This window comes from Mustela nigripes, chromosome 16 (assembly GCF_022355385.1).
Source record: "Mustela nigripes isolate SB6536 chromosome 16, MUSNIG.SB6536, whole genome shotgun sequence".
NCBI lineage: Eukaryota > Metazoa > Chordata > Mammalia > Carnivora > Mustelidae > Mustela > Mustela nigripes.
Window position 1 is genome coordinate 47,686,516 of NC_081572.1, and position 25,447 is coordinate 47,711,962.

Below are 25,447 nucleotides of genomic sequence, written 5' to 3' on the forward strand. Positions count from 1 at the left end.
AGACTTATCTGTTTTTTTGTTTTGTTTTGTTTTTTAAGATTTTATTTATTTGTCAGAGAGAGCGCACAGGCAGGCAGAATGGCAGGTATAGGCAGAGAGAGAAGCAGGCTCCCTGCAGAGCAAACAGCCCAATGTGGGACTCGATCCCAGGACACTGGGATCATGACCTGAGCCACACAGGCATCCCAAAAGCGAGAGAGAGTGAGTGTGAGCCAGCACGGGGGGGGGGGGGGGGGGGGCAGAGGGAGAGGGAGAAGCAGACGCCCTGCTGAACAGGGAGCCCGATGCCGGGCTTGATCCCATGACCCCAGTATCATGACCTGATCAATCAGGAGTTAGGTGCTCAACTGACTGAGCCGCCCAGGTGCCCCCAAAAGAGTATATATATCTAATTTAAAATTTTTAAGGTTTTCTCTGACCACAAGGCATCGTGGTTAAAAATGTCTACTGAGTTGAGTTACTACGATTATTAAAATTCAGAGAAAAAACATACAAATTTCCATACTAATTATTAAACAGCAAGTAAAATTTTATTAGAACTGTTAAAACAGAAAACAGGAGAACCTTTCCTTCCTCACCAGCCCGGAGGAAGCCCCATTCCACATTCTGGCTCTGGGGCTCTGACTGCTCTTGGACCCTGATGCAAGGGCGATCGCATGGTTGTAACTGCCTGATGTCACTCAGCGTGATGACAAGGTCCTCAGGGTTCATCCATGCAGCCTCTGTCGGAATTTCTTGTAGACGAGAAGGTACTCGCTCCGTCATGAAGCCGACTGGGCACGGATGGAAGATGAGTGGCGTGGGGTCTCGGGGGACTCACTGCCCCTCAGCTTTCATTCTTCTGTCCCAGCATGAAGCTTCTTTGGCCTTTCTACAAAGCACAGAGGATCAGGGCCACAGGGGGCCTAAGCCGGCTTTCTCTGCAGGTATTATGGCGGGACCGAGTTCATCGATGAGCTGGAAATCCTCTGTCAAAAGCGAGCGCTGCAGGTCTATGGTCTGGATCCCAAGAGCTGGGGGGTCAATGTCCAGCCCTACTCAGGTAACTGCCACATCCAGACGGGCCTGGGCTGTCCCCTGCTTGCTGGCGTTCACCGAGGGCAGTCCCAAAAAGGACCGCCCCTAAACGGAAGTGAAAAATGGGCCAAGCCCCTACTGGGGCTTAGAGACCCACAGATGGGTCTGTGCATCTCTCTCCATCGCCCTTGGCGCCTCCCAATCCACCCCTCCTGAACACACCTGTCCTGTATTCTTGGGGTTTGCTGCGGGGGAATCTCTGGGGAGCTGGCTGCACAGTGGGGGGCCAGGCCTGTTCTGTCCACTCCTGGTTGACGGCCTAGTGGCCAAGCTCTGGGGGCCTGCTCGGGGCCTCCCAGGACATCCTCTGGCCTGGCCTTCCAGGCTCCCCTGCCAACTTCGCGGTGTACACCGCCCTAGTGGAGCCGCACGGGCGTATCATGGGCCTGGACCTGCCCGACGGTGGCCACCTGACCCACGGGTTCATGACAGACAAGAAGAAAATCTCTGCCACGTCCATCTTTTTTGAGTCTATGCCCTATAAGGTAAGTGGGGTCTCTAGGTGGTCCTGTTCTGAGATGCTCCAGGAAGTCCCTGCTTTTGGCTATCTGTCCCCTCCTGCCCTTGGGACTCCTCAGGCATTTGGAGCATGCGGGGCGGGGGGGCAGCGGAAGCCCAGGGAGGTGGGTTGGGGAGATTTTAGCTGCAGGCTGACCCCCGTGCTCGGGACTCTACCACCCCTCATAGATCTGTCAGTGAACCACAGCCTGTATGAGCCACAGGCGCGGCCTGCAACTTTCACGTAGTCACGTGGGGCCTTCGTCATTACAAACAGCTGGGTTGGAACAGCATACGGACGATGCGTGGACTGATGTGTTTAACTTGATGCCGGGGATGGGGGCAAAGGCAGTAACCCGCAGACTCAGTTATGGGGAAGCCATTGTGCATGGTGACTCTCCCTTGTGTCCAGAAACCATTTCCTCCTGCCATTTGTTGTCCCATGGGCCATCCCCAGCTAGTTCATGGGTCCCATGAGGTGCAAAGGTTGCAGCACTTCCTTGAGCTTGGCTGAGGGTCAGACACGGGATTTTATTCCTTTAGGGAAAGCAAGCCAGTGTTCCTTCAATTTTGGCATCCTGTGGCCTGTGCTGAGTACCCTTGTCGGCCTTTGGCTCGGTCCTCGTAACTGCATGTGTGCTTTTTGTGTGCAAGTGACGGTTCACTGCTTTTCTTGGAAAGCCCAGGCATTTCTGGCCACAGGTATCCTCGTCAGCCAGCTCTGACCCTGAAGGTGGATTTTGAAACATGACAGTAATGACACAGTGCTCAGCCTTTGCATGTATAACAGAAAAGCCAGTTTCTTTCTTTCGTTCCTTTTTTTTTTTTTTTTAAGATTTTATTTATTTATTTGAGAGAGAGAGAACATGGGGAAGGGGGAAGCAGACTCCCCGCTGAGCAGGGAGCCCAATGTGGAGCTTGATCCCAGGATGCTGGGATCATGCCTGAGCAGGAGGCAGATGCTTAACCGACTGAGCTGCCCAGGCTCCCCTCAAAAGCTGGTTTCTACAGTTTTTTTCACTGTGGAAAAAACAGTGGCAGAGAGGAATCACAGGCTTGTTTTCTGATCTTAGATGAAGCCTCACACAGCCTTACTCTCTAGCCCATTGTCCTTATTAATTAAAGTAGGCTCCATGCCCAGCAGAGCCCATTGTGGGACTTCAACTCTTGACCCTGAGATCAAGACCTGAGCTGAGATCAAGAATCAGATGCTTAACCCACTGAGCAACCAGCCCCCCTTCTCCCAAGAGTCTCTTGGGTACAGCCTGGAGGTTCAGCGATGGTGGGTCTGCAGGGCTGCGGAGTGGCTGGGAGCTTGGCCAGCTTGGGCAGCAGGAGACACAGCTCACCTGCCAAAGGGGCACCGGCCGTGTGCAGGGAGGAGACACAGACCTGCCTGGCCTCCAGCAGCAGTTGCCACGCCTCACCTCTGCCCCCGAACCTGCCTCCCTGCCCGGCCTCTCAGCGGGCTCTCACCCTCCAGACAACTTTCCTACACATAGCTAGGCATTTCATCTCCGTGGGGAAACAGCACCTCAAACCTTCTGTCCCCCTGTCTCTCCTGTCCAAGTAGTCCCCTCCCTGAAGGTCCTAAGTGACAGAAGAGAGGCCCTTGTCCCATCCCTCTACACCACTCCGGCCCTTCTGCAGTTTCTGACAAATGCCCATGAGTTTTCCTTGGAGCGGAGTTTTCTTTTGTCAAATATTTAGCATTTTCTAAAAAAGAAAAAAATTTTTTTAAATCCCTTAAGTTTAAAAAGCAGAATGTGGTAGGGAGAGTAGCAACACATTTTGAAGGGTAGGTAATTATGTCTTTAAAAATTTTTTTAGAATTACGTCTGTTTTTTTCACTGCGGGTCAGCTGTTGATTTTCTGCAAGGTAACAGTTTCTCTGCCAAGTGCAGGTGACTGGAAAGAAGCAGTTCATTCCCTTTGCAACAGAACCACAGCCAGTCCTTCTGCCTGCCTTTCCAGTGAGGTCTTGGTTGCACACAAGCTTCCGTAATGATGTTCACTGGAGAGGGTGGCCACGGGACCCGAGCCTTGAAACCCCCGGGGGCAGGGGCTCGTCCCACCACCTCCTCTCTGGAGAGCTCCCATGCCCCACACCCCTAAAATCTTTGCCTTTGATTTTTACTTCCCCTTGGCACAAATGCTTTAATGCATCTTCAATACGCTGATTTTACTAAGACACGTGTTGCCAAAAAGGGGAAAAAATGTTTGATGTTTCACAGGTACGTGGATCCACAGCCTGTCTGAAATTGATTTCTGTGGGGAGCAGTGAGGTGGGCATCCAGACAACATTTTTCCACGTGGATGTCCTGTGGACCTAGTTCCACGTCTTGGAAGACCAACCGTTCCCTGCAGCATCACTGTTGTCCTCAGTCAGATGACCCTCTGTCACTAGGCGTCCTGTTTCTGGGCTCTCTTCTGTTCTTGTCCTTCCACAAACATGTGCTGCCTTAATCACTATAACTTTATGTGTTTTTTAATTTCTCTGAATAATATTTTGTGTGGGGGCACCTAGCTGGCTGAGTTGGTTGACTTTTTTTTTTTTAATATTTTATTTATTTATTTGACAGAGAGAGAGATCACAAGTAGGCAGAGAGGCAGGCAGAGTGAGAGGGGGGAAGCAGGCTCCCCGCCGAGCAGAGAGCCCGATGAGAGGCTTAATCCCAGGACCCTGGGATCATGACCCGAGCCCAAGGCAGAGGCTTTAACCCACTGAGCCACCCAGGTGCCCCAAGCATCTGACTCTTGATTTTGGCTCAGGTCATGATCTCAGAGTTATGAGATCAGGCCCCAGGTGGGGCTCTGTGCTCAGCGGGGAGTCTCCTTCTCTCCCCCACCCAACCCCTCCCCCTGCTCACACACTCACTCTCTCTAAAATAAATAAATCTTTAAAAAAATGTTATGTGTGGAGGTTTTATATAGCTTCGATATTTCATGGCTTTTGAAACTAATGTTGTTAACACTTCATTTCTTACTTTTTGTTGCTTATATGCATAAATGTAACTGATTTTGGGGTTTTGACCAGCATCCAGGGACCCTGCTAAATTCAGTTACTAATTCTAATAGTGTGCCACCAGAAGCTTGGATTTTCCAGGCATGCTGTGATGCTATCTGTGAGTAATGTCAGCTTTTCACATCTTCTGATCTTTGTGTCTTTCTTTCTTTCTCTTGCCTCTTTGTACTTGGACTAGAAGAGCTGTTAGCAGCAGCTTGTCTCTTTCCCAAAGGTAATGGCGTTTCAGCATCCGCATTGCATGGTGCATGTTTGTCGTTCCTCTTTTATTCCATGGTGGCTTTTTAGTTCCTTGTCCTCCCGGGTAGAGCCCTAGGCTAGGAGCTCACTTTTCCTCTGGGGACCCCTCAGGGCATCCTGCCCCTGTGAGCGATGCCTGGTTGTCAACACTACTTGTGCAGGCCAGACACACTGGTACCCCATCTCGTCCTTGAGTCCCATCCTGGGACCGCTTTCCTGCATCCGTGGTGGAGGGGAGCAAACAGGTTTTGGGCAGGTGCAGAAAGTCATCTTACCTTGATAGCCTGCTCGAGTTCCAGTGGGAGGGCAGGCCCAGTGTGGCAGAGGACGCTGCCTGAGCCCCCGGTCTCTGTGACATCCCACAGGTGAACCCAGACACTGGCTACATCAACTATGACCAACTGGAGGAAAACGCCCGCCTCTTCCACCCGAAGCTCATTATCGCAGGTGATGAGTGGGGGTTAAAGGAACTGCCTTCGTCAGCAGCTCGCATGCCTCTTACTTTTTTTGAAAGATTTTATTTATTTGAGAGAGAGACACAGCGAGAGAGGGAACACAAGCAGGGAGAGTGGGAGAGGAAGAAGCAGGCTTCCCACTGAGCAGAGAGCCCAATGCAGGGCTCAGTCCCAGAACTCTGGGATCATGACCTGAGCTGAAGGCAGATGCCCAGCGACTGAGCCACCCAGGCGCCCCTCATGCCTCTTACTAAATGAAGACGTGGAGATGTTCCCTGACTCACTGCTAGTCCCTGTCCGAAGGGCTGGCCTTCTGGGGTTTAAGTAGATTCTTTTCTTTCAGGATAAATATCACTGTTAGAAGCATCTTGAAATGTTAACCCCCGTCTAATTGGTGGAGGTAATAATAATTAGCGGCTGTCCCAACCACTGTGAAGAGGCCTCTGACCTCAAAAGCAGGTCAGAGTGGTGGCCTTTGGCACCAAGATGTTTTGGGGAGGTGGTTTTCCATTTCCGTTCTCAGGGATGTTAGAGGGAGAAATTTCCAGGCTGTCAGATATGCCTATCCAGAGGCCGCTTTGCAGGTCTGCACTTCGGGAGACTCTCGGCTGGCCGTTGTAGGTCTTGACTGTGTCCCCCCTGCTGTCTCAGGAACCAGCTGCTATTCCCGAAACCTGGACTACGCTCGACTGAGGAAGATTGCAGACGAGAATGGGGCGTATCTCATGGCGGACATGGCGCACATTAGCGGGCTGGTGGCAGCTGGTGTGGTGCCCTCACCCTTTGAGCACTGCCACGTGGTGTCCACCACCACCCACAAAACCCTGAGAGGCTGCCGAGCCGGCATGATCTTCTACAGGAAAGGTGGGCTCCAGGGGGTGAGGTACTGGCAGGGTGCTGGTGTTGGCCTTTCTCCTCTGGGGTTCATATTCAGTTTGGGAAGCTAAGAAAACCGGGATCCCTTGAAGGGTTCCTGCAGGAGCTACACAGGAGAGGGCAGTGGCAGGGCTGCAGAGGAGATCTAGAAGCAAGCTTTGAGCACAGCTGTTGCCTCATTCTTTGGGTGGCTGGTGCTGGGGAAAGAGGAAAGGTATTGTGCTGTGGGTCAACTAGTCCTCCCTAGAAGAGGTGAATGGAGGGTGTGCATGGCTGGCCAGGGGCTACGAGAGCCCTCACGGTGCAGCCGTACTTTGGCAAACTTAACGCTGGTAGAGCATGCATTTTGCAGAGGATGACTCACAGTAAACAAACCATAAGACACTGATGTATAAACTACAGTTACCACTGTAGTTCTTTTAGTGAGGATTCTCAGTTGAATGCCTGTAGCCCACAGGTCTAAGAACTCCCTTTATTTTGGGATCCCCACACCTGGGAAAGCCAGGTTCTGATCAGATCATTTGGCCTGTGGTGAGACCAGATACATGCCCACCCACAGAGAAACACAACCCCCCCCCCCCCCCCCCCCCCCCCCCACGATGGAGTCTCTCTCCCCTGCAGTCTCCTTGTCTGGCCCTCTTCCCTGGGGCTGGATATGCCCATGTGCCCAGGAGCCTTCTTAGTGCACTGTTGTCTCTGAGGACCTTTTTCTGTTGTGTCAACAGTTCTGAGGCAGGTAGCCATTCCCACCTGGCTGGGAAGTGTGTTCCTTCCCACGGACCACTGGTGTGTGGCTAGCCTGAGTGACTCCTGCATCTACCACGTCCACGCTGTATGATCCTGGGCTCGTTGTCCAGCCTCTCTGTGCCTCATTTCCACACCTCCAGAGTGGGCATCCTAATAAGAGCACCCGTCCCTTCAGACCAGTGCTGGGAGCATTCATTAATTAATTTATGTAAAGTGCCTCAAGCGGTTCATCGCTCCCAAGAAGCTCTGTAAGAGACATTAGTTACTACAGCGCATTAACATTTTTTTCAGAAAGGACTCCCAGGCCCATTAGAGCCGTTATTATATAATTAATATATATCATTATGCAAATGAGTTTTCTCCCCTTCAAAGTCATCATCTGGGAAGACTGCTATCTTGGATGCCTCTTTAAGGAAATGTGCCCGAGGCATAGTCTTTGTTAAAGTCTTGGTGGAGGGAAATTTTTATCCTTTGATTCATCTAGGAAAGGGTGATCAGGACTGCTCTGCAAGCAAGGGGCCCCTGAGCTCTACAGCATGAGGGACCAGGCCTCACCCTAAGGACTAGAGACCAGGCTTGTGCTTAGGGCCCCGCAGCCGCAGCCGGCGTGAGTTGGAGTCCCGGTGGGGAGGAAACAGGTGACAGCCCGGCTCATGTTCCCATTCTGCTGTTTTCCTTCATCCAGGAGTGCGCAGCGTGGATCCCAAGACGGGTAAAGAGACTCTGTACAACCTAGAGTCGCTCATCAACTCTGCCGTGTTCCCAGGCCTGCAGGGTGGTCCCCACAACCACGCCATTGCTGGTAAAACGTCCCCAGAGCCACCCCTGAGGCCTCAGGTGGCGCTTGGGGGTAGGGAGCACCCTCATCCATGGCACTGTCCTATTCAGGAAACAGCAGGAAAGGAATTAAACAATTGGGAGGCGACACAGCAGATGGGGTGAGCGGTTAGTGTGCGAACCCTGAGAGGACAAGTCACCTTGTCCTGACATCCCACCCCTAGCACCACTGACTGAGATCTCCCAGTAGGCTGCCAGTGACTTGCTCCTTCTCTGTACAAATGGCTTAAGAGATGTGTGGTGGTCTCAGAGTCGTTCCGGCATCTTCTGTAGAACAGAGTGGTTTGGTAGAGAAGCCCAGGATGAAGACATAGGGCCTCCATTGAGAAGCCCTGGTGTTTCTCAAGAGGGGAGAGGGGATGTGGGGAGGGGGCGGGAGGGTTTCCTGCGGATTTCCCACAGGGTGTTTTCCCAGTCCCCCTTTACGCCTCCAGACCCTGAGTCTGGTTTCTCCAACCTCTGGGTGATGGGATCACCCGCTCTCCAGTCACTCTGGGCCTTTTCTAGTCATTTCCACCAACACTGACAAGTGGCTTCGGGACCCGCACATGGCAATGCTTACTTTGCCTTCTCCTTCACGTCTGTGCCCCCTTCAGTGGCCCTTGGGATTGAACAAGGGACCAGACAAAGGAGTCTGGATGCCCAGGTAGAACAGGCTGGCACCTCTCCCCTGACCTCTAGTCGGGAGATTTGCATAATTTGGCCCCAGAGCAGAAGCATCTGGGGCAGCTGAGTTCTCGTGTCCATACACTGAGCTTAAAAAGGATGGTAAAATCCATCTTGCAGAACAGCTTCCCTGTGGTAATCATATTAGCACGAAACTTCCATGCTCCTCGAAAAGGAGAGGTCTGCAGGGTTAGACGGGTAGTTGTAGGGTTAAAAATAGATACCATTTGGGGGGCACTGACAAGGAGGCCTGAGTGGAAGCAAGGGGTGTCCTCTGACTCCAGCTAGCTCTGCTTGGACCCCCTGGTCCCTTCCTGCCTTCCTGACGCATCCTCTCCTCCCGCCAGGGGTCGCTGTGGCCCTGAAGCAGGCTCTGACTCCCGAGTTCAGACTTTACCAGCGACAGGTGGTGGCCAACTGCCAGGTGCTGGCGCAGACCCTGATGGAGCTGGGCTACAAAGTGGTAACAGGTACCCTGCTCCTTGGGGTGGTGCTGAAACCTCGGCCCCCAGCTCCTCGGCAATCCTGGGGCGCACTCTTCTCTGGTTCTCTGCACTTCCTTTCTTTCCTTTCTCCTCGGTCCTCCATGTCTGTCAGTAAGAAAGCCCTGGAAATCTCGGGGTTGACTGTAGACCAGACTCCCTCTGGCTACAAACAGCACGTGGCAGCCCAGCGCTGCCCAAGGCTTCACAGGGGTCTCAGGAGAGATGTCTCCACCTTCCTGAGCTCCCAGGCCTGCCCACACCCCTAGTTCACTCTGTTCTGAGGACACAGTGCAGGTGGCAGAAGTAGATAATGGTGACTCGTAAGCCAGAGTTTGTGATAACCTGGTCTGTGCCTGGTGCGGGCAGGGGGCTACAGATGTCACCATATTGAAACTTCGCAAAAGCCTGGCGAATTACGGCTTTTACTTTATTACTTTTTTGTATTTTTTAAAGAGTTTATTCATTTATGCAAAAGAGGTAGTGTGTGTGTATGGGGGAGAGGGGCAGATGCTGAGCAGGGAGCCCGATGTAGGGCTCGATCCCAGGACCCTGATGTCATGACCTGAGCTGAAGTCAGACACTTGACCGACTGAGCCACCCAGGCACCCCTTATCTGTACCGCTTTGATAACAGTGTAAACATTGTCAACCTGGCGGAATTAGGGATAAAATGCAAGGCAGCCCAGCAGAGCCTGGCACTTCCAGTGTGCTCTGCAAAGTCAGCCACTCCTTGCTATCTGAGGCTGCCTTTGAGGGGTTCTTGTAGATGGAGTTCCAGGACACATGGGGAACTCCAAGTGATCTGTCAGAGCCAGTGGGATCTGCCAGTGGCACTGAATAAGCTGTCACTGCCCAGACAAACTGCCAGGCCCTTGTCCTGTGCCAGGTGCTGGGGCACAGCAGTGGGCTTGGAAAGCCACTGGGGGTTCCCCTTAGCCTGTACCCTTCAGCCCTGGAGCATCTTTTGTTTAGCAGGGGATTAAAGCCTTCCAGCACACATGGTGGGGTGCTCACGTTCCTGACCTCTGCTTGGGCCTCCTTCAGCCTTAACCCTTGCTTCTTAGGAAGAGGGAGACTCCTTCACTTGGCATGGAATCAAGTTTCTCTATTCCTACATGTCCGACTTGGCTTTCCAGGTGGTTCTGACAACCATTTGATCCTCGTGGATCTCCGTTCCAAAGGCACAGATGGCGGAAGGGCTGAGAAGGTTCTAGAAGCCTGTTCTATTGCCTGTAATAAGAACACCTGTCCAGGTAAGAATCTTCTTGGCCAAATACATTTCTTTTGGCCAAAATTCTAGTTGGTGGTAATTGGGCTCAGGGGACAGACACAAAGGGATTTTGGAGGGGGTACATACATGGGGGCAACATCGTGGCTGTCTCCCAGCCTATTCTTTCCGACGTAGATCAAACCCTCCTGGTGACAGGGAGGGACTGAGACGGGCTGGGATAAGGGAAGCAGGGGCCTCTGGGACAGGCTAGATGTCTCGGGGGGTTGTAAGAATGTGGGTGATGCACCTAACACAGATGCTAGCCTTGCTTTGCATTGCAAGGGCTGACACGGAAAGCAACCTCCTGTTTCAGTACAGTGGCCAAAATGCGCGGCTCTCTCCCTGTGCCTTTGTTCCTGTCTCTGGCATTTCAGTTGGCAGCACTCTGCTTCCTAGAAACAGCTGCCATCCACAGGCCACTTTTTTTGGCTAAGAGTCTTAAATGCACAGTGGTCAGTGGGGAGTCAGGTACGGCCCAGGGACAGAGCCTGTTTATCTTGAAGGTGACAAAAGTGCACTGCGGCCCAGTGGACTGCGTCTGGGGACTCCAGCCCTGACATCGAGAGGACTATTGGAAAAAGAGTTCCAGAAAGTAGCCCAGTTTATTCACCGAGGTGAGGATAAAGGTTTGGAAGTCAGCCACTCCGATCTGCGTCCGGGGTTTCTGATTGGGACCGAGCAATTGAGACCCAGCCGCTGAAGGGCAGTTCATGTTCAGGCGGAGTGTGGGGGACAAAAGATAGTAAGAATCACCTTAAGAAACCGTTTAGTCTGAGAGGGCGGTACACTCGTCCTGCCCCAGGAAGAGGGCACACGAGAATCATTTCTGAGGTCCAGCTTCACACCTACGGCTGCTGGGCACACATCGATAGTTGAGCCTCAGGTGTGTTCTTGGGCCCACTGAGCTGCAGCACAGCACAGTTCTAGAAGCTTGTTCTATTGCTTGTGATCAAAACACCTGTCCAGGTAAGAATCCTTGCTGCTCTTTCCTTCTGTACCTCTCCCATGTTAAATTTCTTAGGCCAAAGTTCTAGCATGGTAGTTGGGCGTTCACTCCAGCACGAGTGGGGTTAGAAATGAAGGGATTCTGGAGGCATAGATGGGGACAAAATCATGGCTATCTGCCAGCCCACACAGGACTCGTTTTGTCTTCTGCCGGCACAGGAATAGAACTGACTCTGCAGATACAGAATGACATTGGGGCCAAGGCCACCCTGAAGGAGTTCAGAGAGAAACTGGCAGGGGACGAGAAACACCAACGGGCCATCAGGGTGCTTAGGGAGGAAGTGGAGAGCTTTGCGTCTCTATTCCCTCTGCCTGGCCTGCCTGAGTTCTAGAGGAGCTGCCCGCCTGCCCACACCTGCCCAGGAACCTGGTGTCCTTCTGAGTCGAGACGAAGACTGGCCCCATGCAGGACCCAGCTGCATCAACTTCTCCATGCCCTCTGAGGGGGTTTCTTTTTGGGCTTTCCTCAAATTAACCTCCTTCATGAATTCATGAATCAAAATTTGTTTTTAAGACCCACTGTTAGTAACTTAGTAATTTTGGGACGTTTTCAAGGTGTTTACATCTGACCCTTTCTCTCAGTTGTATAAATAGTTCTTATGGAAAAATGAAATACTTAGACTGGGTTCAGGGTAAGCGACTGGAAAGACCTCAGTAGGTGTACTCACCCTTCTCTGAGTTACTGGGTTCCCCCACACTGCGATAGACAACCACTCAAATTCAGAGCTGCCCCTTCTTGGTATCTTACTACGTGGAGGGCTGCCAAAGTAGGACTGACTGACGGCTGTCAAAACTGAGAAATTTTGAAGCTTCTGGTGAGTTCTACAAGGTGCTGCCCAGTATGGTAGGAGTTTCTCCACAGCGGCTCGGGACATTGTGGAAACAGCTTCCTTCACCCCCCACCCCTGGGGGCGGGGGTTGCTAGGTCTTATAGGGTGAGAACCAGCGGTGGCGGCAGTGGGGGGGATTCCCTGCCCTGTGCAGGATAACCAGCTCCCTCCTATAATCAGGAAACCAAATGTCACCTTCCCAGAGAAACTTTATTTTTCACAAAGCTGAAGTGCAAAACATAGATGACCATTTTTAATAATAAGCACAATCAAATTTGTAACCACAGAATGTCTACAAGAATTATAGCTTTAAAAAATACAACCAATTTTTATATTTCAAAAATATCTGAACTCAAATAAATTAATTTCTTAAAAAGTACACTTCTCAGACTATTTGTTTGGCATTGACTCTGGTTAAATTCCGGTGCAGCCCCACCCAGGAGCTGCAGTCACGCGGGTGTCCAAGGGGCGCGTGCTGGGACGAGCGCAGCTCACGCGGTGGTGGGACTCAGCGTTCACACGCGTGGACAAAAGAACATGCAGTAATAAAATAGCTCTCCAAAAATAACAGATACGAATTCATCACAGACTATGCTTTTCACTGTGGCCTTTTTAAAAGGTGGCATTTTTTTTTTTCAGCCCAAGCTGTACAGCCAGCCAGCATTGGGCAGTCAGTGAGCGAGGCACCCCATAGTCCTGCCTGGAGGGCGCCCCTGGGGCCTGGGGTCCAGCATGTTCTTGGCGTTCACTCCAGCACGAGTGGGGACGGGCTGCTTGCAGACTCCATGGCGGGTGGGTGACACACCAGTCCCCATCTGCCTTAACTTTGGGAGCCATGATCCTGCCAAGCCAGTCTTGGCTCCCCCTTTCCGGAACCGAAGACAAACACCACCTCCAATATCCCCTCACAACGTGGCCTCCATTTTGGAGCTGAACAATTATTCCCAGGAAGCTGGGGCTCCCTAGCAGCAGTTTAATTCACTGCAAAGTGCTTGCGCGGGGCTCCCTTCTGCCCCAGCCCCCACTTCCTCCTCCCCACGGCCATAACCAAACCTTGACAGGTAAGATCAGATTAGGTGAAGGCTCACAGCTTTCTCTGAGGGCTCAGGAACACTTGGTGTGCTCAGACTTTTGCAGCTGAGACTGGTGGTCTTTCCAGCCAGAGGCAAAAATTTGATGCTTTTTCTGTTTCAAGGTCTGTTAATACCATATCTCCTTGGAAGATTCCAGTTCCATCACTTTCTATCACAGGACTGGGGAAGAGCCAGAGGGCTGGCTGGTGGGCTTCAGAGCACAAACCAAGGCACTTTCTTCTGAGCTTTCTAGGGAGATGGGAAGTAAAACCGGATTGCTGGCTTGGGAGATGGGTTCCTCAGAAGGTGATTGGTACTTGTGGATGGGTTCCCCACCAGCTGAGTGTTACCAGCTGGGCAGTAGCATGAGATGCTTCCCTGCCTTGCAACACCCCCAGGGAGGTGGGGGCATGCATCCAGCACTGGCAGAAGTGGGTGGTCAGTGTGTAGGCGAGCTCTTGCTGCTCTCAGCCTCCGAAACACATCACGGAACTGTAGCAACCCTGGCACTTGGGGTACAATCTGTTGACCTTCCTGGTATTTGAACTGGGCTGTGTTCTTTGTCTGAGGTGGAAACCTACTGTACCTTAAATATAGCAACAAAGAAGTTAAAAGCTGGATGGGAAATGACGGCGGGGGGGGACCATGGTTCATTTCCAAATTCTGGTGCAAGTCATGTAACTTCAGCCACTACAGTAAATCATGGATAAGTCACGATTTCTAAAATCTGAAGATTCTACCAAAGGAGCAAGATCCCTAAGGAAACAGCGGCTCAGGTCAGAGCATCCCAAGGGCCCCGGTGCTACAAAGGCTCTGATGACTCTCACATGGAGTTTCTAGAAATCACCGCTGCAGGGCCACTAGCTGATCAGCCTGCTCTCGGCCTGGACCTGCTTGAAAAAGGGTTGGGGGTGGGGCAGGAAGTGTGACTAGATGAGAATTAAAGCCGAAATAAACCCCATACACACTTCTGGTGCCTGGGACTTCAAAGGGAGTCAGGACTGACAAAGTAGTAAGAGGCACAGATGTCCTCTATTTTCTGCGAAGTGTTTTTAACACGTTTTATTTGAGACAAAACTCAAATGAAAATTCATAAAGAGAGGAGTCCCACTGTATAGGGCTCCCCCCACCTTCAGATTGAGATGAAGGACTTCCCAGTGGGTTCTCCAAAGTGGAGGGGGTCTGGGAAGTGCAGGTTCACGGTGTCCAGCGCCTCCCAATCTGGCTCTGTCCCAGCACCACCTTGAAATCCCTCTGGAAAGAAACACCCCTGGCATCCAGCCATCCTTTGAAACGGCCACAATGGAAAGTTAGACTTTAACCAAAATTTAAAACCTAGAATCTACCTACTGGTCCGTGAAGCCATGCAGGAAGGTTAAGGAGAAAATCCTTCCTTAGTTGAGCCGGAGGCCAGCCCCAGGACAGGACACGCCTGTTCTGCTCACCCCCGCCTGGTCCCTCGCCTCAGCCTCCTGGGCCTTTGTAACCATCCCTGAGACAGAGCTTCCACGCAAACCCCCTCCAAAGTGACATCTACTTCAGAGCACTGTAGTGATGGCTTTTGCTGCTGGAATGCCACGGAGGACTGACCTTCTGCCTTGATCAGTTTCCTGGGTGACAGCACGGTGACACCACTGTGCTGTCCACGATGGTGTGACACAGAAAAGTTAACGAAGGTACCAATGATTACTTTCAGTCTCGTCAGTGGACCCCAGAGACCTTCCCGTGCCATGGAGATAAAGTGTCCGTAAGGTCATGTCCCTGGAGGCATGAGCAGACAACAGTGAGCCACCCAGTTAGAGAACAAAACAGCATCTTGAACATGAGGGACACTGGAGGCAGCAATGAAGCGGGGAGGCCACGGAGAGAAACAGGCTTCCTACACAGCCTTCACCACGTGCAAACACAAGCTTCGCCTTTCGAAGCTGCCAAGTCGTTCCTGGCGACTCTTCTGCGTGGGAACATATGCAACGGGCACAGGTACAAAGAAAACCCATGGGATGTAGACAGACCGTCTGCCACAGAAGGTTCTTTCTCAATCCCAGGCTCAGAAGCAAAATCACACACCTCCTTCCAGGACTGGGGGCCCTGACAGAAGCTGACGGCCGGGAGCCAATGGAGGAGCTGGACAAGGAAGGGGCCACAGGAGTGACATGACACGAACACTCGTCTCGGGTCTCTGCCTGCCCTACACGGCCTCCGTGGTGCACCATGGAGCTGCCGGGGAGGCAGATCTCGACAGCAAGACCCCAAGGACACAGTATGCAGCGCCCAGAGACGTGCACGCCCAGGAGCAACCGCCTTCTGGCCAGTCCGGGTCCGGGTCTGCTGCACAATTCTCTCGGACCACGTTAAAAAGCTGTCATACTAAGGGTTTTCCCTACTTGGAGGAAAAAAACGGGGGAAAAAGAGTATAAAAATTGCAAGGTTGCAAGAAATTCTCCATCTACAAACCAACAGCAACTGTGTCAGGGGCATTAGGGAGGTCACGGCAAGTGAAGTGGGGACTGTCTCCTTCCCTGGGGGGAGGGCTCACGTGGGGCTGGGAGTGAGCTGCTGCAAGGTGAGTGGCCGCGGTGAGGTAACCATACCTGGGGGGCTCGAGTGCAGTGGGAGTGAACAGGGGTGAGGTTTGTGTATTTGCGGGGGCGGCGCGGGGGCAGAAGTGAGCAGTGGGGAGGCTCCCATGGGCCAGGTCCATGAAGACAGCCATGCAAGGAGGCTTTCCTCCTTCCCGGAGAAGACCCTGGCCCTGGGTTCTCGCCAGCTGGGCTGCCTTCCCAGACCAACCAGCTGGGCAGAACCCCACTGTCCCCATGCCCAGGAGACCCTGCAAGAGGTAGTGAAGTGGTTGCAAAGGTTTGCTGCGGGTAGAGGACTGGGGGAGGGAGGGGGACCTCGGCTGAGACCCAGCACATCTGCCGACCGTCCCCAAGAGCACAGTGTGGCCTCATGGCCTCCAGCCTCCCAGAGGCCTGCTGGCTCCCCAACCCTTGCACAGTGCTGACGGCCTCGAGGCCTCGCGGCCCTGCCCGTCTCCCAGGCTCTCTAGCTACGAGTGTGGTTCTCACTCACAAGCAAGGACGAGTGCCTAACTCTAGCCACTCCTGCTGCCCCGGAAAAAGCAGCGGCAAAGACCACCCACTGGCACTTCTGTGCCTAGTGCGGAAGCCAGGACCAGACAGGGTAATGCTAGCTCTCCCTACAGCCTCGGGGCCCAGAAGGTTCCGTGTCTGCCAGCGCCCAGCTGAGGCAGAGCTGCCTCCCTCCACCTCACTCATCCAGGGGCCTCCTCCGGGATGGTGGGCTCTAGGGGGCCGGAGGGAAGGACCCCAGGTGGGATCTGGATGAGGCAATGGATGGTCTGTCGTCCTGTCCCCCACTAAACTGTTCCAGGGAACGGAGTGCTTCCCCTGATCTGGCCACCCAGTGTTTGGGAGCTGACCCTGCCAGCATGCCCCTCCTGTCTAGGTTTCACCTTTCTGCCCTTCATCCCGCCCCATCGAGAGAGTGCTGGCTCCCTCCCGGCCTGCTGCCCAGTCCTCAGGAAGCCAAGTGGCCCCCCTCCCGACCGCAGGAGCCACTCCTTGCTAGGTGGAGTCGGGTCTGTCGCTGTCCTCACTGACGCCGAGAACCAGGCACCCACCTCTGCCTGAGTCCACCTCCCAGCCCACCCAACGCCACCCGGGGACCGGGGCTGCCACCTTGCGTTCCCTCCCCCGATGACACCAGAAGTCTCAAAAGCTCAGAGGCCTGCTCGCTCACGCCCCCCCCCCCCCTGTACCCTGGGTCACAGGTCTCGGTCACAGTAGCTGGGGCGGATGTCAGATCTTGTACAAAAAGCTGGGCACGTAGTCGAACCTGAGCGTGGGGCGGCCGGTTCCAGGAGCCTCCTGCGTGTAGCGCAGCTTCAGCAGCTCGGCCAGGTGCTGGACCACCTTCACGTCCTCGTTCACCAGGCCCAGGGTCAGCTTCAGAAAGCTCGCCTGGCGTCCAGCAACCACGTCCGGGGTCTCCTGGTCGTGTGCGGGCAGGTGCAGGTGGTGGCAGAAAGTGTAGAGGAAGGCCTTGGAGCAGAGCTCGGTCAGCACGGTTTGGACGTGCAGGTAGTAGGTGCTGCCCCGCTTAATCTGCGTGCGGTGGTCGGCCAGCCGGGGCACCAGGGCGCCCCGGTATAGGGGGCAGCGGAGGGCCTTGTTGTCTAGGTCCAGGACGCTGGTGTAGCGGCTATAGCGGCTCAGGGCGTGGAGGCTGCTGGTGCCAGCGGGGGACGCCACCCTGAAACACACAGGCCAGCGTCAGGAGGAAAGGCTTGGGCCCGGCCGGCTCCCACCAGCCAACGCTCCCTCGCTCTTTCTGGAAGGCAAATCTGACCCTGATGCCCTTCAAAGAGCTCCTCACCACCCTTGCGATCAAGTCTGAGTGCCTGGGCGTGGCCCATGGGCCTCTCAAACCCCATCTGTGACTTCCACGATGACTTCCTGGAAGCCATGCCACACTCTCGGTAGGGCCTCAAAACCCCGGGCCTGTAGGCTCTGCCCAGGGAACCCTTCCCTCCCAATTGTCCTTGCCTCTACGCCAACTTAAACCTTACCCAGCCACTCCTGATCCCCTCCCTCAGCTTCTCTACTTTTTTACTTTGTGACCTTGGCCAAGTTCCCTACCCCCTCTGAGCCCCATCTGTAACACAGGGATAACCAGTCCTGCCTCAGGCAGTCACTGCACAGACAAAATTGGTCGTGTTTAGGACAGTGCCTGGCCCTCAGTCTTGACAGCCTAGCACCGAACAATATGGGGACGGCCATTTATCTCCTGTCTCTCCCACCGCACGGCGCCTCTGCGGGCCGGGACTGGCTGAACTTGCCTCAAGCCCAGTGCCCGCTACGGCCCGCACAGAGCACAGGCAGGCAAGGCTAGCCCAGGGAGGGAAGGGATCAGGGTGACCCACCCTAGTAAGCAGCTCTTTAAAACCCTCTAGATCAGTCTTCCCAGAGAAGCCAGAGTCGGCCGGCCTTGCAGTCCGGCAAAGGTCTGGCTGACCAGAGATTTTAGACCAACACACGTCTGGAATTCACAGCTTGTGTTAGGTCTCAGGTACTGCGTACAGAGGAATGACAGGCACTTGGGGGACCAAGGCAATCTCATTATATTTTTTCCTTCCTGGGTGTTGTCATGTCCTTGTACAGTTAACAGCATCTGCTGTGTGCCAGGCAGCAACCTGGGGGCAGAGGAGGGAGTGAGGTATGAGCCTGGTCGGCTGGGAAGATAAAACATGCCCAGGGGACCCCGAGTGAAAGAGGGAGCACCAGGGCCAGGAAGGTTCTGGAGGAACGGGCCTTATAACAAAGGTGGGCTCCGAGAACCTGGGATGGCATCCGGACCACACAAGAGCAGGGTCACAGACGAAAAGACAGAACCACACAGGCCATGCGTCCTGGAAACCACGAGGCGAGCAGTGGGCTATGGCCCTCGTCACATGGGTGATGAGACCAGGCAGCTCCCTGGCTTCTCGGGGACCCAGGCCTCCTCAGCCACACTACCAATGTGCTCAGGCAACCTCCACCCCAGGAGGGGCCCCGTCCATAATGCCCCCAAATGCCAAATGTCCCCTTGAGCTGGGCACATCTGGCCCCTCCGAGGTTCTGCTGCGGTGGCAAAGCCAGGCCTCCCCTCCCCATGCTCCTGCCCCTCCACTCCAGCCCCCTTCATGCTGAACACCCGGCCTCAGGCCCGGCCGTCCCCAGGGAGCTCTGGCACCCCACATCTCCCCACAGGAGTCTTCCCACAACACTCCTCACCAGGGGGCAAGGCAGCATGGAAAGCGGCAAGCCCACACCTCTGGTCCCAGTGACACTGCAAGGTGACTGAGAGCCTCCGGCTTCACCTCCCACACCTTAGATTCCTTAACGTCCGTCCCAATGCCGGGGGTAGGCTCTGGGTGGATGCGAACACCGAGGCCCAGAAAGGGGCCGTGACTCACGCAAGGTCCCCCAGCTGCAAAGTGGCTGAGGCAGGACTCAACCAGGGCCTCTGACCCACCTCCTAGCACCTCCTCCCATCCGTACTGAGTTGTCCAGGGCTTGTTCCTGCAACTTGGCAAGCAATACAATTTTCCTTCATTCTGATGTAAAATAATGGGAAACCAACATGGTTATCTGCCCATCGCGTACCCACAAGTGATGGATCCAATGCATGAGCATCTGCAGGCAGAAGGCCTACTTTAGGGGGAAAAAAGTCAAGCACTAATACAGCTGGCAGCTATGGAGGGGGGAGTCTTTAAAAATGGTTCATCATCAGAGCTGGTTTTCACTGCAGTCCAGAGCACCTGAGTGGGGAGAGACTCTCCTGGGTCTCAATTCTCAGATTCCAGGTTAACCTAGCACACAGGTTAACCCAGCTCCCCCAGACCGGAGCTCCCCCCATTCCCATCTCCACCCTGGGCAAGGAAGTTCACGGCCACACAAAGGCCCCTCTTCTACTATGACTCTTTAATGCCCATCCTCAGATGGGCATCCTCCTGCCTCCCAGTTTCAGCACTGGTTCTGCCAGCTGGGGTGACTCACCACTGATACCCATAGCTCTGAGCACTTCCTCAAAGGGCGAGCACAGCAAAGGGTGTTACGTTCTTTCCAGACGTGACCCTTTCCTGCAGCTCTCCACACATGAAGCCTGGGAAGCCCGGCTCACAGGTGCGTTCAACAAGCTTTGCTGGGTGAATGAGAGACAGAAGAGGCCTGGTCTAAAAATCCACAGGGCCGATCGTAGAAGCATCAGAACCCACAGCGCCCCTCCCTACCTGCCCTGGGCCACAACTCCATGGCTTTTGTCTCTGGATACATTCAGATGGTGTCTGCCATCTACCTCCCAGGATTTCCTCGGGAGAGCTGTGGCAAATCCAGTCCCCACTCCAGTGACATGCGCCCTAGCGAACAAGGCCTAGAGCCCCCGCACACTATCTCACACCAGAGCAGGACCCTCTGGAGGCAGCCCTTGCCATTCCCCAACACCTGTGCACGTCTAGAAGGTCTGGGAAGGTGAGCACTGGGAGACGCTCCCCCTCTCGGGACTGTTTGCAATGCTCTCGTCTGTCACTTCTGATGGGCCTCTCGCCTCCTTAGAGGGATGGCTAAAGGCTCTGAAGGTGGGCTGGTGAGGGCCCCACTCAGCATTGGCGGCCCTGGCCAGCCTCCCTTCAGCCTGTGTGCATCCCTGCCAGGTTATCAGAGACGCGCTCTCACTGATCAGACACAGACCAGATGCAATGGGCCTTTCCACACCCGCTCTCACGAGACAGGTCTTGGCAACTCCGTCTATAGACACAAAGAGCCTCAGACGTCAAGCTGACAGTATGGTGACAGAGCGGGGACTGGTGTGAGGGACGCTCCCCAACCCCGAAGACGGTGCTCAGCCTGTCACGGGGATGCACCACGGCTGACTCACCGTATGATTCTGGCTGTGGGCTGAGGGGCTAGCGTTTCACAGTCCTCTATAAATATTTGGGTAATGATCATCCAGGGATCCGACCCTCTCATAGTGGAGGAGAGACTTGTTCATGTGCCCACAGTGGCTGACTACTGGCCCAGGACTCAGACCACCTCCTGCCTTCTCCTCCACCTCAGGGAGCCCACCCACCAGCTACCCTCTCTTGCAGCCACAGACTTTATAAACTGACCACAGCAGGCTTCCCAAGGCAGCCCCGCTCAGGCCTCAGAACCCTCAACGCCGTACTCCCGCTGGGTACCTGACGGAACGGAGCTGGCAGAAAAGATTACTTCTTTTGCCATCCCAGCCCGTTTTTAAGGAGGGAATTTCAGGGAAAGCCTCTGGGAAGGGCAAGACTGTCGTGAGCCTGGTCCTGGATAAGCCAGCTGACAACAGACTGAAGTGCATTTTACATTCCCCATCTTTTGGTGAAGAAAAAGGGAAAAGGGTCAGGGCTGGGGTGAGGGGAGACACTCGGAGAAGTGGTATGTGTATGCAAGGGACAAGAACCCGTTCTTCCACCAAGATCAGGGGCAAATGCGATCCCTGAAAAGCCCTTGCCTTGCTGGGACAGACAAGCTACACCTGAGCACAGAGCTGGCATCAGCAGAGGGACCGGATCCTGGGAGGAAGGACACAGTCTGCAAGGGCGCCCGGGGCAGCCTCTCACTCCCGAGCCTGTGTCTGCGCCCATAAGCAAGGGCCCTGCTCGGTCTCCTGGACGGCCCGAAGAAGGGGCTGCTCCAGGGGTCTGGGCCATGTCACACCAAGTCCCCATGTCATCACTCTTTTCCCACACTGGCAAGCTCGTCCTCCTGGTGCCTCAGCCAAAGACCCCCAGCCTTCCCCAGGCAGCCCCTCCCTCACTTCCCACACGTCACTCAGTCTCCCCCTCTGTTTCCTTAAAACACACGATGCACCTGCTGTTGGCACTCCCCTTCCTGTCACCCATCTCCCCTGGAGAACTATGAATTCCTCCAGGCCAATTCCCTTGCTCAGGCACCTCCAGACGACGCCCCAGCACCCACCAGCACAACCAGTGAGCCAAGGCAGTACGTGGAGGCGCCCCCTGCTTAAACACCACTGCCACGACCCCACGGAAAGCCTAACACAGCAAGAGTTAGAGCGAGGGCGGGGTGACTCCTGCAAGAGGGGCAAACACAAGGCCACTGGAGTGACAGTGACCTCGCTGATACTAGGGAACAATGCAAAAGGAGAGTCGAAAAATTGGAACGAACGACTGCTGATTGCAGCGTGGCAGAAATCCCTACTCTCTTCCCATGGGCATGGGAAGCACAGGCTGGCTGTGTCAGCACCCCTGTCTTACAGATGTGCCAAGTGGGTGCAGAGACGGGAACGAGGAAACGGAACACCGTGCCTACTCCAAGGGAAAGAGACCCTTGGGCCAGACAACTTGTCAAGTAGTATTTGAAAAAAACACAATGAGTCTACTGCAACATAAGCATTGTGGGAAAATGAAATAGAAAGCATTCAAGCAGAGAAGTGGCTCTTGCATTTCTGGAGGTGGGGGGGCGAGACAGCCTTCTAAGGACAGTGGAATGAAAGCCACGGGGGTCCCCTGATGTCCCTGTCACAGTGATGGTTGCCATCTTCTAGGACTATCACAGCCCTTTCTCAGAAGCCAACCTCTCCTCCGTCATTTACACCAGAGTGTGAATTTGAGAATCAGAAAGAATCTGAAATTTAGAAGTCTGGTTGCTCCCCAAACCTTAACATATACCAGAGAAACTCCAGGTCTTGCCCTAGACCAACTGAACCAGAACCTCTGTGGGGGGCAGGGAGATGACCCAGAACTCCATGATCTAGAAAACTCTCCTAAATAATTCTGACACAGCAGGTCACGGGCCAGGGCTGGCAACCAGCACTGAACGGCAATCCCTCCTACGACGGATGACGAAACAGAAGACCAGAGAAAGGGAATGATCTGCCGAAAGTTACAGAAGCAGCTGGTGTTGAGGGCCCAGTCTGGAAGCCAGGTCCCCCTACTCTGGGCCCACCACGTGAACCTATGCACCTCCCCCAGAGGGCTGTACGTCCAAAGCCTCGTCTCTAACAGGATGGGGCCCTTCCCCACCCGCCCCTACGGGCAACCAGTTACCTCTGCAGGCCAATAAGCTTCCACTTCTGAAAATCCGTGATATGCAAAGGAGAACAGACCCAGTGCTTCACCGGTTTGGCATAACGGCTGTGGTTGGGGACAAAGATGGACAGCGCCGTCACCAGCTTCCTCACTATGGCCTCGTCCTCCCCCAGGACCACAAGTGTCCTTCCGCTGAGCAGGGAGTAGATGGCCGGGTGGGCAAAGGGGTACTGACGGATGAATTTTAAGGCGTTCTGGCCGGCCCTCTTTTTATGCCTCTCGGAAGAGGAGCCGCTGGAATGAGCGGAGGCGGGAGTCCGGTCTGAGCTGGTGGAGGTTACACTGCTCATGTTGCTGGCAGTGTCCGAGCAGGTGTCCAAGCTGGTCTTACTGACGTCCCGGCTCGCCAGCAGGCGATCTGGGTCCAGTTCATCAGCAGGGAAGCCTTCGGAACTGTCGTCTCGGGAAGGGTTGGCATTTTCCAATGCAAAGTCCACATGGAACCCCTGATCCTTCTGCCTATAGCGCTGCGGGGGGATGCTCACGACTCCGTCCTGGTCCAAGGGCATGTGGGCTGGAGGGGAGAGGGGCACCCGCAGACTGTCACTCTCCTTCCCAATGCAGCAGGAGGTGTCCATTTGTGACGGGGGGGTTTCTAAGCTGCCCTCCTCTGCCTCACCCAGCTCCGGCGGGCTGACGCTGGCCCGGAAGTGGATGGCTCCGTCACTGTCATCTGCATAGGATTCTTCTTCATTAATGGCACTTGGGTAGCTGGCCTTAAAATCGTCAGGGATGAGGGCCTCCGAGGGGCAGGTGCTGAGGACTTCAATACTGTCCTCGCTGATGGTCCTGTGGCTGACCGCTTTGCTCCGGACCACCTGGGGGCTCAGTGGCACCGTGAGGCTGGCCTGGCTGTCAGACTTAGGCAGCACAGCAGCGGACTTCTCTGTGCCTAGAACCTCGATGCTTTCGCCACTGCTGATGCTCCCTTTCATATCCATATCCAGGTAGTCCAAGTTTTCCTGGGGGTCAAGACTGCTCATTTCTGTCACCTCCACTTCCTTGTACTCCTCATCTCCAAGTTCCTGCTCCATCTTGATGGGCACAGACTCCACACTGGACTTGTAAGAACCTACGCTAATTAACACTTGAGGAATTGGACATTCCTCCAAAGATCTGGAAGGCGGCCTGCCTGGATCAGGCCTAGGGGGTGCACTCTCTTGTTTCTCTGCCACCCTGTCATCGACCTCCACAAAATCTTCGAAGAGAAAGTTTGTTATATGCTGTTGTTTTAGAAGTGCTCTGTCAATCTGGCTGGTCAGGAGGTAGCACAGGTCTCCTCTGAACATGTGCTCTATGTGGCTGAGCTGAGCCAGGGTCTGGGTGAAATATTCAGTGTCACAGAGCTCTTCCAAGGTCTTCAGCTTCTTGTCAAAACACTTGGTGGACTTTGCTTTGATGAGTTTTGGGGTATAAGCAGGTCTGCAGGTGTAAAGGTCTGTGTCAGCAGACTCATCAAGGTTAGAGGTAGCGGCTGCCTGGCTGGCCTGATCCTGGGTGTGTTCCGACTCCCCAGGACACGGAGCAGACCCCTTCAACTTTCGATGCGGGTACGAGCGGATCTGTTTCAGCAGGTCTTGATGTTCAATGATGGACTTCTCTACACTGGCCAGTTCATTGGCTTTCTCAATTGCCTGAGATGAGTAAAAGCCTTTGTCATTGGCTTTCTTCTGGATCTCCGTTTCCGTGTGCAGCACTGTCCTGGTGTAATCCAAGTCTTTCAGTTTTTTTTCAAGTTCTCCCGCAAAAGCCTTCCTGTTGCCTGTCTTCAAGCACTCAGAAGCTTTGGAAAATTCAGCCGAGAGCTCTTGAAACTGCTGCATGATTTTGTGCTGGTCCGCTGAGATATAAGCCATGCAAAAGGGCCTCACAAAGCCCCGGGCCTCTAGGTCGTACAGGGTAAGGTGGTGCACATAGGCAAAGGCTCCCTCCTTGGAGTCTCCCAGCACCACCTTGGAGTCCTCCACAAAGTTAAGCTTGGGGTAGGCAGAACCAGGGGGATGGCCCACAAAGGAAGCCTGGTAATCCACAGACATGATCCGCAAGGAGAAATAATTGAGATCGAAAGTACCAAAAACTTTGGTGTCATTGGGGATGGTCAGCAAGGGCTGGGGTCCCACCTGCTCCGAGAACTCGGAAATAAGGATGAAGTCCCGAGAGAACTTGGCCCCGGACAGTTTGGACCATGGGTTGGCTCCCTGGCTGGCGAAGGGGAAGAGTGGCACCGAGTACTCTTCCGGCAGGGGGGGCTCATTGTAAGGCTCCTCTTCGTACTCCTCCTCTTTGGTGAAGGCCACCACGTCAGGGGCGCTGATCATATTTCCAGATATACGGAGAGAACATTGAGAGGAAGTGAGAAAGAATGAAGGGGTAATCAACGCAGGGAAGCCAGGCCTCTGGAAGAGGAAGCAAAGTCCCTACGGTCTTCTTCGCGCCCTTAGGGGTACCAGCCTGCCCCTCACAGACTCGAAGCCTCGAACTCCCACAGTCCCGAGAGGTATAGCTCCTCTAGAGCCCTCAGAGGCCCATGGACTCCGCAGGTCCAGAAGACCAGGTAGGCCGGTTGTCCTCTTCCTCCTTCTGCTCCTCCGGCGAGAGCGTCCAGCGCAGGACACCTGCAGCGAGGTCACCGGCACTCCCCCGACCCCACCGCGACAGCGACAGCCCAGCCCTGAACCGGTGCCTAACGTGGGGCTACGAGCCGCCGCAAGAACCAGTCAA

At 54.3% G+C, this 25,447-nt stretch overlaps 2 protein-coding genes across 3 annotated transcripts in view; one reads left to right on the top strand and one right to left on the bottom strand.

Annotated features, from left to right (window-relative positions):
* SHMT1 (serine hydroxymethyltransferase 1) overlaps nt 1-12,389 on the top strand; it is a 24,747-nt gene extending 12,358 nt beyond the window's left edge. For both annotated transcript variants that reach the window (XM_059380274.1, XM_059380273.1), the window contains exons 4-12: nt 927-1,042; nt 1,402-1,562; nt 5,206-5,287; nt 5,947-6,159; nt 7,604-7,720; nt 8,769-8,891; nt 10,042-10,158; nt 10,679-10,789; nt 11,340-12,389. In XM_059380274.1, coding sequence (XP_059236257.1) covers nt 927-1,042; nt 1,402-1,562; nt 5,206-5,287; nt 5,947-6,159; nt 7,604-7,720; nt 8,769-8,891; nt 10,042-10,158; nt 10,679-10,789; nt 11,340-11,512 — 1,213 coding nt within the window. In that variant the 3' untranslated portion in view covers nt 11,513-12,389. The remainder of the gene's footprint in view (nt 1-926; nt 1,043-1,401; nt 1,563-5,205; nt 5,288-5,946; nt 6,160-7,603; nt 7,721-8,768; nt 8,892-10,041; nt 10,159-10,678; nt 10,790-11,339) is intronic.
* On the bottom strand, nt 12,202-25,046 carry SMCR8 (SMCR8-C9orf72 complex subunit). The gene is made up of 2 exons (XM_059380271.1): nt 22,685-25,046; nt 12,202-17,361 (listed from the first exon to the last, which is right to left on the bottom strand). The coding sequence occupies exons 1-2, from the start codon at nt 25,042-25,044 to the stop codon at nt 16,908-16,910; spliced, it is 2,814 nt and encodes a 937-aa protein (XP_059236254.1). The 5' UTR covers nt 25,045-25,046; the 3' UTR covers nt 12,202-16,907.
* Between the last annotated feature and the right edge of the window lie 401 nt (nt 25,047-25,447).

Coding starts and splice junctions, on each gene's coding strand:
- SMCR8 (XM_059380271.1), bottom strand. CDS start 25,044: ATGATCAGCGCCCCTGACGTGGTGGCCTTCACCAAAGAGGAGGAGTAC. Junction 17,362..22,684: donor AAGCTTATTGGCCTGCAGAG/GTAACTGGTTGC, acceptor TGTGTGTTTCAG/GGTGGCGTCCCCCGCTGGCA.